Raw genomic sequence first — 9,595 nt, 5'->3', positions numbered from 1 at the left:
AGGTTCACTGCCAATATATCGTTATCCTTCTGTATTATGAAATAATAACATATGCCACAGGTAATTATGTTTTTCTAGTCTGAAAATATATGCTACTAGTGATACACTTGGTTTAAAATTACAATAATTCTATAACCCAATATTCTTATGTGGATAACGATAACTTTTTTGAGCGTCCTGGTCAAAGTTCAAATATTCCTGCGCATGTGCAGATATTTCGCGGGAGTTTTGTGACCGACTGATTCGAGTAAACAGCAGTAATTTTGGTCTGTCTTTTGAAATAAAACCATGATGGCCACGAATGCTATGTCACCAGGCACGCCGAAGTCCAAGCGACCTAAATGTGTGAAGGACTTGGGGTTTGACACAACCACTTGCAATGGACAAAACGCTTTCGAACCGCCGTCAGACATAGAAATTGAGGCGAAGACTTCCACCCCGACAGAATTCAAATTTACACAGGAACCTACGCTGGAACAAATGTGAGTTGTTTTTGACATTGTCCAGAAATTCCAGGGAGAGTTCCCCCTAACACTCAGCCCAATATAACTGTACCTTCCTGATAACATGTCCTGACGAGGAGTATATGCAGTTAAAATGTGGGAGGGGCACTGGAGTGGCAAGGTTAGGATTAGAGTTGTAGGGGGAGGGGGCCCTAAGGAACTCTTACCCCCCCCCCCAAAAGCCAGGTGTTTTTTGGCTATATTCAAACTGAAGATGCATCCCGATCATGATGCATATCTTATTCGGGAGACAAGTGAATTCCAAACAAAATATATCTTTAATGAATGATTTTTTGTCATCAAAAACAAAAATAAACATTCACAAGAACTAAAAATATGTAAATAATTAGCACAAAGTAGAGACAATTCAGAAATGAAGGGAACTTCCCTGTGCACTAACAAAAGACTCTGGCAGGACCTTTCCTGGAGCCATTTTAGAAACGCTTGATTTAAGTCCAAATAATGATTATCTTTATCCAAATATGCTTATATATGTGATTTTCAAAGACTGTCACAACAAACTCTCTATCAACAGACTATCACTTAAAGTGCCTGTGCAATGCCCACTCTCACGTTAACTATTTTAGATCCGTGTCCTACTGAAGTGGGCAGTTATTGATTTTTTTTGTCAAAATGGTTACTCCTATCAAAGTAAATTTAAGATATATCTCGTGCTGTAGCCACGCCCACCTATCCTGAAACGGTCAACTGTTTCCGGATTTCCGACTCTCGCCGAAAGTGCGCCACCAAATGCCAAAATATGAGAGGAAGCCATACTCCTGAGCTGTACTTGTATAACACTGCGTGATTCAACATACTTTTAAACGATATACATTTTTCGGTCGGCATTTCTTTTTTTTGTCAATTTTTTTTTTTTTTGAGATAGAGTTTTTAGAAGTTGTTTTCAGAACAAACGTTTGTGATGGTTAAACGTTGTGTTGTGGGCGGTTGCAGTAATACGTATAGTCATAGTGTAAGTATTCACACTTTTCCAAACGATCCGAAGGTGTGACGTCAGTAGACGAAAGCCGTGAAAACAACGAGAAAAGGTTGGGGTGGACCTTCTCCTTACAGCGTCATATGTAGGATTCACAGTCAGTTCGCCCCAATGCACATTCGCCCCAGACCAGTTCGCCCCACAGTCAGTTCGCCCCAAAGTCGGTTCGCCCCAAGTTTACTGGTGTTCGTTTTCGCGGTTATGCGTGCAAGGAAATGTGGTTTTGAAATATTTTAAAAATTATACTAAAGTAAAGCCACATCGAAGGACGCTGATCGCCGCGATTCATGATTGTAGCATATCGCCCGAACCCGTGCTGTGCCGTGTGCTATGATCGCAGACTCGTTTGACCTATTAGTCCGTACGACACTCTCCGACCCGATAGATTTTATAATTGGCGTTCACAGGTCAAAGCAGCCAGCAATCTGTCCGTTCAGGCTTCGATGAGATCCGTAAACTGGACGAGCTTTGAATAGTTTATCGAAAGGTCGAATCGATCTTCAACGAACCGTTTCTCAAACATCGCCATCTTGGATTATTCTATTGAGCAATAGGGGTTGTGTCGGCTTGGCTAGTATATTATATCTGAAACCATATGGCACGACACCGGTTCGACTCTTCGGGCGATATGCTACAATCGCGGCGATCAGCCTCCTTCGATGTGGTTTTTACTTAAGTATAATTTTTAAAATATTTCAAAACCACATTTCCTTGCACGCATAACCGCGAAAACGAACACCAGTAAACTTGGGGCGAACCGACTTTGGGGCGAACTGGTCTGGGGCGAATGTGCATTGGGGCGAACTGACTGACCACCATATGTAGTGTCCACTTCACCTCAGATTCTTTTTTCGAATAACTGTTTTTGGCCGTGAAAAAACAACTAGGTTTTAAAGAGAAGCGCCGACAACTTAAACCTGGCGCAATACCAACAATTTTGAAAGAAATAGATTCTGAACCAGCCCATGATCACCGAGGCGGATTTCAGAAGAGAGACGTCGGGTAAGTGTTTCAAATCATTTGACTTTTTTTGCCATCCTGATTATCGCTTTATAGAGACAATTAAGTTTGCGTTATGTATAGGTATCAATAATTGTTGATAGTAACTCGAAAACGACGCGTCGGACAAACAGGAAATTACAGTCCTTACACACTGCTAATTGTTTTCATTTTCGCAGGCTAAAAGTTTCTGAATTGTTTGGTGATTGGTGTTGAATGTCGAATTCACACCTCTGTTACTTTCCTTCTAGCTTGATCTGCGAAATAATTTATGGGGGTACTGGACATCTCGACCCCAAAAAATCCCGACCCGTTTTTCATACCTACAGTCAAAACAACGTCAGCTTGGACTTTCAGTTATGAGACATGACAAAACAAACGCTGCCAGTGATAGATTTCGTGAATAAAAAACAAAATTAACGCAATCAAAGGCGTCAACCACACACGTTGGAAATACTAGTAGATAGTACACGATGTTTCGAATCAAAAGATGTCAATCAACGTTGAACTAGATAGAGGTTCGCGTCGCCACATTGAGACAGGGTCGCGTCGATGCAGTGGGTCGAGATGTTCAATTTGGGTCGAAATGTCTTGGGTCGAGATGTCTTGAAATCATTTATGGAATAAGAATCCTGGCTTTGGCTGACAATGCGTTATCACCAAGTAAATAAGTATGACAATCACGCTAACTCGAGTCCACTCTGAATTTGTCTGTACGTGTGTTGCACTCAATTATTTTTGTTATCCAATTAAACGCCGCCAGTCACGCACTTGTCCTCGTCATGACCCGACGCGTTCACCCATTTCAACTGAATCTATTTCCACGCGGCGGTCATTTATTTAGTAACTGTGATTTGTCGGTTTTTTTAGTTATTTCCCTATTTTATTGATCACTATAGTTTAACGTCTAGAATGTCAAAATATGTTTTCTTTTTATTTTAATTTTGATGCTTCTACTGGAAATGTACTTCAATAGAGCATGTATGATATGATACTTTATGGTTTTCTATCTACTATTGTTGAATCAAAATGCTCTCATTATAATTTACAGATTACGTAGAAGAGCTCTTCAATACACTAGACTTGTATGTTGGAGGAGATTGTGTATTACATACACTTGATGATGCACCCCTGCCACTCAACAGCCAGTATGCCCACCCTGACAAAGTCTCGGCAGTTCATCATCGCCACACTACAAGATTCACATACCAGTGTAAATACATTTCCAGATGCTGTAGCAATTATGCTAATAAAAAACAGGCTACGTTACACAGTTCACAAATTTTATTTAGACTTGTGATGAACAAAGAAATATGACAATGTAAACATTGGATTGTCTGTACATGTATGTGAGGAAAATAATGTGAATAAAATATAATTTGTACATGGATTACTATTACTATAGTATATGGTTTTAATTGAGTGACACTGTGTGACAATGAAAAAAAGGAAACACATCTTCAGATTTTGGAATCTATGAAAAACCAAGATTTGGTAATTTAAGTCCTAAATAATTCTCTGATAAATCTGTTACTGCTCACTCTAGTACTACTGTAGTCTTCATTTTCTTTTCATAATAATGTCAATTTTATTTCACCAAACATTTTTCAAATTTACGTTTAAAATTTTGAAACTTGCGGATGTAATGCACACCCGCGCTTCGTGTGAAGGGAAGCCAGGTCAAAACATTGGGCATTTTACGTGTGTAGAGCAGCCCACAGAGACGTCGGCCGATCCCAACAACCATATCAGAAATTGTTGATGGTGGAAAAAAAAAAAAGTTTCATTTGTGCAAAAAAAAAAATCAAACGTGATAAAGTAAAACGCTGATGACATTCGGGCTACACGAGACACTCACGCCTTTGACCATGAACGAAAATCCAATATGGATGCCAATGCACGTTTGAACGAAGCAGGCAATATTTCTGAGGAAATTCGCGATCTAAGTTTATCGAGCATAATAAAGAGTTCACACATACCTCTTGGAAGTTATCGATAAGATATTTTATAAAAAGTAGTAAGCTCAACTAGAACAAAAAAAACTAGAACTTCTTGCTGACTCGAAAGTTGTCCAGTGCCGAGGTTCAGCGATAGTTTACAAACGTGCGCCGGGGACGGTGACATCACTGCGACCAGCCACACCAGAACGGACATATCTCGCATCTAACTCAACCCCATGCAACAAATTTGATATCCAAGTGTTCATTATGGCCCGTTCTTCCTCGATGAAAAAGTACATAAGTGACAATTTAGTCAAAGACGAGAAAACTGCACAAGAAATTTGCCTTATTTACACGTATCGACAATGCGAGCTGCCCAGCAACTTCCCTTTCTGACGTCACAAGGGGAATTTCTGTATGGAAATGAATAGCTAATGAGGAGCCTCGTTTTAAAATACAAAAAATAAAGTTGCTGTAGACAGAGTTTAAAACGCATTTTTTCACTTAAAAAAAATAATTTATGCTTAGAAACATAAAAATTAATAATATTTATGTATCAATTGATAATTTTAGACGTGAAAATAGCAGCCATTTCACAGGCACTTTAAGTGATTACTTTTTCTAAGCTACTATTCTGATAATCGATGTTTGATAATAGCATTTACATTATGTGCATATTTTAAAGGATGGGTCAACACGCAGTGTCTTGTCCAATCTGAAGGATGCTCGCTAAGTACTACTCATTTGAGTATTTTAATATAAGAATTTGAGCAAAGATACACTAAATTGCATATTGATAGTGGTGTTTCTACATTGTCTCGATTAAATGATCATATTTGCTGATTTATTAAAAATCCATGCAAATATGAATATTTAGTCATAACAATACGAGATGTCGATTTTGACAAATGTTTTAAGTATGTTCCATTTAAAATATAGCTCTAAATAGTTTTAGATTAATAAGATGTACCTAGGGATTTACATGTGCCAAAAAAAATACATCTTTAATTTATATTTACTGTATTTCAGACGGGTAATGCAGAACAAATTTTCTAAAGAAAGAGACTTTGACAAGTTTCATTCGCCAAGAAATTTACTACTTGCAATGGTATGTTTTATTTGTTTTTTTGTATGAACCCACTGTTTGTAATATTGTTTATATACAACAAAATGTTTCATCAATCCTTGTATGTTGTATTGTAAACAAGCTTCTGCTAACCATTAAATTTTCACCAACAGTGAATTACTTTTTATTTGGCCACATGTATATGAACAACAAATCTTGTAAAACTAAAAATTATTTTGAAATAAAGTTTATTACTTTCGGGTGGTGATCAAAATCAAACCAGCAGTTTCTGGCCTGGTATCCTAAGAGCTCTGGGGATTTCGCTATTAGCTTTTAATGAACTCAGTCAGAAAATGTCATTTGTTCTCTCAGAATATGAACTGGTTCAAATTGTCAATTTATAGAAAAAGTAACTAACAGGTGTCTGTATTTGAATAAAAAAAAATTGGTTTGGAGTTTTAACCTTTTCACCACCAGACTTTTATCGCCCAAATTTTTCTGCACTTTACTCTTATTTTTCTTATCTTCAATATTTCTGGAAATGAACTTTTATTTTGGTGCCCACAAACGAAATTTGAGTCAATTTTTAGTTTTTACTCTAACAGGAATTTTTTGTGAATTGCGAAATAGGGAAATGGTGGTGAAAAGGTAGCCAGTGCATCCAAGTCATGAAGACATCTTGTGACTATTATATTCACACAGTTTGAACTTCTGATCTAGATTCAACAGAAATGCATACACATACATGTAGTTCTGTTTTGTCAACAAAGTATGTGTTTTTATTTCAGTGCGATCTACTATATTTTGTTTCTATTGAAAAATAATTGCTTTTACTTGAATCAGTGCAAGATATATTGCAAGTATTCTGATGTATTACATCAACAAATCAACCTTTTTATTACCCGAAATTTTGTGACTTTTTTTGAGGAATAAACAAACACATTATTTACATGATGCCAAGAGATAGATAACACAGAAACCTTGCTACCTTGAAACAAAATATACAAACTACATGTATAATAAACGTGTGCTCAGGATTGTTTTAATTACGTTTAAATTCTACGTTTATTTTACAGCAATTTACCTTCTTTTGGAGTAAAACAATCAGTCTAGTCTACTTGTGAAAAAGAGACTTCGCTGTAAACTGTCAGCTCATGAATGTTCTTGCATGAATTTGTATATTCTGCAAGAGCTCCTCGTAGAGTCTGGGATACCTCTGGTTCTATTTTGATCACACCTCCCTTAGTTGTTAGTCCCATTTGTCAAGTTACTAAATAATAAGTTGATAGAAAAACATGTCATCCCCCACAGAAATATTACAGTCCTTTATCTTACTGTTTGTCAAGTTGATAAATATGTAGTAAAAACTTGACGATGGATTCATATGTAGTGGTGATCAATTAGATTTAACCACAGTACAAATTTCTGTTGTCTCTCAATATTAAGTTAAGCAGCAGCACCCACCATGCATGTATTTAAGGGGGTCAAAAAAAAACTCGCCGAATGTAGATTATTGCACTCTGCGAAAGGGTCACAGTGTCACTCTGCGAAGATCACGATTTCCATTGGTTGGTTGGTCGAAAAGCGCAAATCCCAATGGTCGTTGCCCATAATGTTACATCTTATTTACAGTGTAAGGGTTCACCACATGCCTTATAGAAAAATTAATAGTTTTTAATGGTAAAAATGGTATGGTAAAAAAAGTGTGTAAACACTATGTACCGGCTACATGTTGTACTGTTCAGTGATCGGCAAGCAGTTGTGAAAAGTAAACAAAAACGTTGTTGATTTCTGTGCATCCAAATAATTTGGGTACGTCTTGTCTCGCGATCCTGTGCACGTCGCTTCAAAATTAGAACGTGCTAAGGACTGGCCCTCCCAGTGTGTGGACCCAATTGCGCCAAAATGCAAATATCTGCTTTAATCTTAGCCATACTTCTTGTAGCATGAACACTACTATTTTACAACAGATATTTACTAATCATTGTTTTACCGACTTGAATAAATCGCTTCCTGAAATATGTTGGCCTTTGTTTATGAAATACAATGACAATAGCACTTAAAGATTGGTTTGAGCTAATGAATCAATAGCTGTGGCAATTGAAGCTCATAGTTACATGTCTATGCAGAATTGTCAAGTAATGATTTTGAGAATGGCAGATGTGTCTAATAGTGTGTCAGCCTGTATTCAAATCAGATGAGCACTGTATGATTATAGTCTTACTGTTAAGTTGTTAAAACTTGAAATCAGAAAAGGGAAATATTTTTTTATGTGTATGTACATGTATATAACTAAACATTTGTTGAGTATTGGATGTGGATTATGTACAGTGATTGCAACTAGTATCTCTGATTGTGTTCTAGGTAGGTGAAGTTGGTGAGGTAGCAGAACTTTTGTAAGTATCTTTTGAAATACATTCATTGAGTAATCATTCAAAGCAAAACAATTTGTTTAATTTCATGATTTTGTGATATATTTGGCAAGGATGTACGTTTAAATGCAGTATACAGGGGATCATATTTTCACTGAAATTATATCAAAAGAATTGAAATAATGAATTGCATATTGAACAATGACAATTCAGACAAAAATAATACATTTTGGTTTGCACGTTCTTTGCGACATGAAATGAAGTTTCCTGCTTTAGATGTTATTTTGTGAGAATTAAGGTTTTTTCACAATATTGAACATTTCATAACTTTATTTTGCCTCCAGTCAGTGGAAAGGTGAAGTGAAAGATGGTCTTCCTGGTGAGTAATATTTCCATGGTGGCTGTTATTCTGTAACTAAGGAAACTCTAACTTTTTTGGTTGGGCAAAAGATGAATGTAGCTACTTGAGGTTATTACAAGAATACAGCAAAGTATGCATGAAGGCAGTACAACTACATGTATCTTATCAGTAGCGACTGATTTGACCTTGTACTGCCCGGCTACATACTTTGCAATATTCTCATGGTAACCTATATACATGTTTTTCTGCTTGCAATAATAATTAAATGAGAAGGTAACTTGAAATGGCAAAGAAAAACATCTTGAACTGTGAGAGCATTTGCTTTCAGTCACAGGATTCTTTCTGGCACATGCTATATTGTTTGTGCCCAAACAAATGTACAGTACAGATGTCACATAGGCTTTGGCTTCTTTGACCATCCATTGTCCTTTGAACTCATAGGTCAAGTAATTAATCAAAATGCTGTCTGGAACTGCTGAATTCATAGTTTTTGCTGTGTATTTTAATTGACATTTTATTTTTCCATTTGCAAATATCCAACTCAGATCTGTCAGTAATCTCATAATTTCAGTTTTATTTTTTCAATATATATTTTCTTGCAAATATTTTGTCAATTTTTTTTTGCAGATTGGACCGAAAAAGAAAAGGAAAACCTTTCCCAGGAATTGAGCGATGTTCTCATATATTTAGTTAGACTGTCAGAGAAATGTCACATAGATTTACCATCAGCAACAGTCGAAAAGATTGGATTGAATCATAAAAAGTATCCTGCTGATAAAGTGCATGGATCATGCAAGAAATATAATGAATATGACTGACAGTGGCTTTTGTGAATGACTCAACCATGAATCCTAATGAAAAGAACCTGTAGCAATGAATTTGCCAGCCTATTAGCCTAATTTATACATGTACTTGATAGCTGTAGCACTGGACCCATCGACCAATTGACCTAATTGATGGCTGTAGTCTTGGATCAGTTGGCTAATTAGCTTACATTATACTTGAAGGCTGTAGCACTGGATTAACCCGAGTCACATTGACATTGAGATCATACATGTGTATTTATCAAGACATATTAATTCACTTATACCGGTACATAAAGATTCATGTTTATCAGTACAATCTAAATTCCCATTTCGAGCGATTACATTACAGCGCCCTCCATAGTCATAAAATGAGAATATCAGTCTCTGCCAGCAGGAATGACCAAGTATATCAATGTTTGCATCATGGTTAAGTCAAGACGAAATTGTTTAGAGCTGAATTTATTCTTAGTATTTGCAAGTTACTGACACATTATTATCTAATGTTCCTTTTATCTTGGTACTGAAGTGCATTATTTACACTGGGTTTTTCT

The 9,595-nt window shown here is 36.5% G+C and overlaps 1 protein-coding gene across 1 annotated transcript; it reads left to right on the top strand.

The window, feature by feature from the left end:
• Positions 1 to 210: 210 nt before the first annotated feature.
• On the top strand, positions 211 to 9,366 carry LOC100372648 (dCTP pyrophosphatase 1-like). Its single transcript, XM_002742331.4, has 5 exons — positions 211 to 482; positions 5,469 to 5,547; positions 7,870 to 7,901; positions 8,222 to 8,256; positions 8,866 to 9,366. Exons 1-5 carry the CDS (start codon positions 289 to 291, stop codon positions 9,054 to 9,056), a joined length of 531 nt encoding a protein of 176 aa, XP_002742377.2. The 5' UTR covers positions 211 to 288; the 3' UTR covers positions 9,057 to 9,366.
• The last annotated feature ends 229 nt before the right edge of the window (positions 9,367 to 9,595 follow it).

Source organism: Saccoglossus kowalevskii, chromosome 16, assembly GCF_978046115.1.
Source record: "Saccoglossus kowalevskii chromosome 16, keSacKowa6.1, whole genome shotgun sequence".
Lineage (NCBI taxonomy): Eukaryota > Metazoa > Hemichordata > Enteropneusta > Harrimaniidae > Saccoglossus > Saccoglossus kowalevskii.
The sequence above is the reverse complement of the archived record's forward strand: the minus strand, read 5'-3'. Positions and strand labels throughout refer to the sequence as shown.

Bases quoted from the DNA above. Each gene is read 5' to 3' on its own strand.
- LOC100372648 (XM_002742331.4), top strand. From the start codon at position 289: ATGATGGCCACGAATGCTATGTCACCAGGCACGCCGAAGTCCAAGCGA. The intron at 483-5,468 runs GTGAGTTGTTTT...ACTGTATTTCAG, and splicing joins GAACCTACGCTGGAACAAAT to ACGGGTAATGCAGAACAAAT. The intron at 7,902-8,221 runs GTAAGTATCTTT...TTTTGCCTCCAG, and splicing joins GGTGAGGTAGCAGAACTTTT to TCAGTGGAAAGGTGAAGTGA.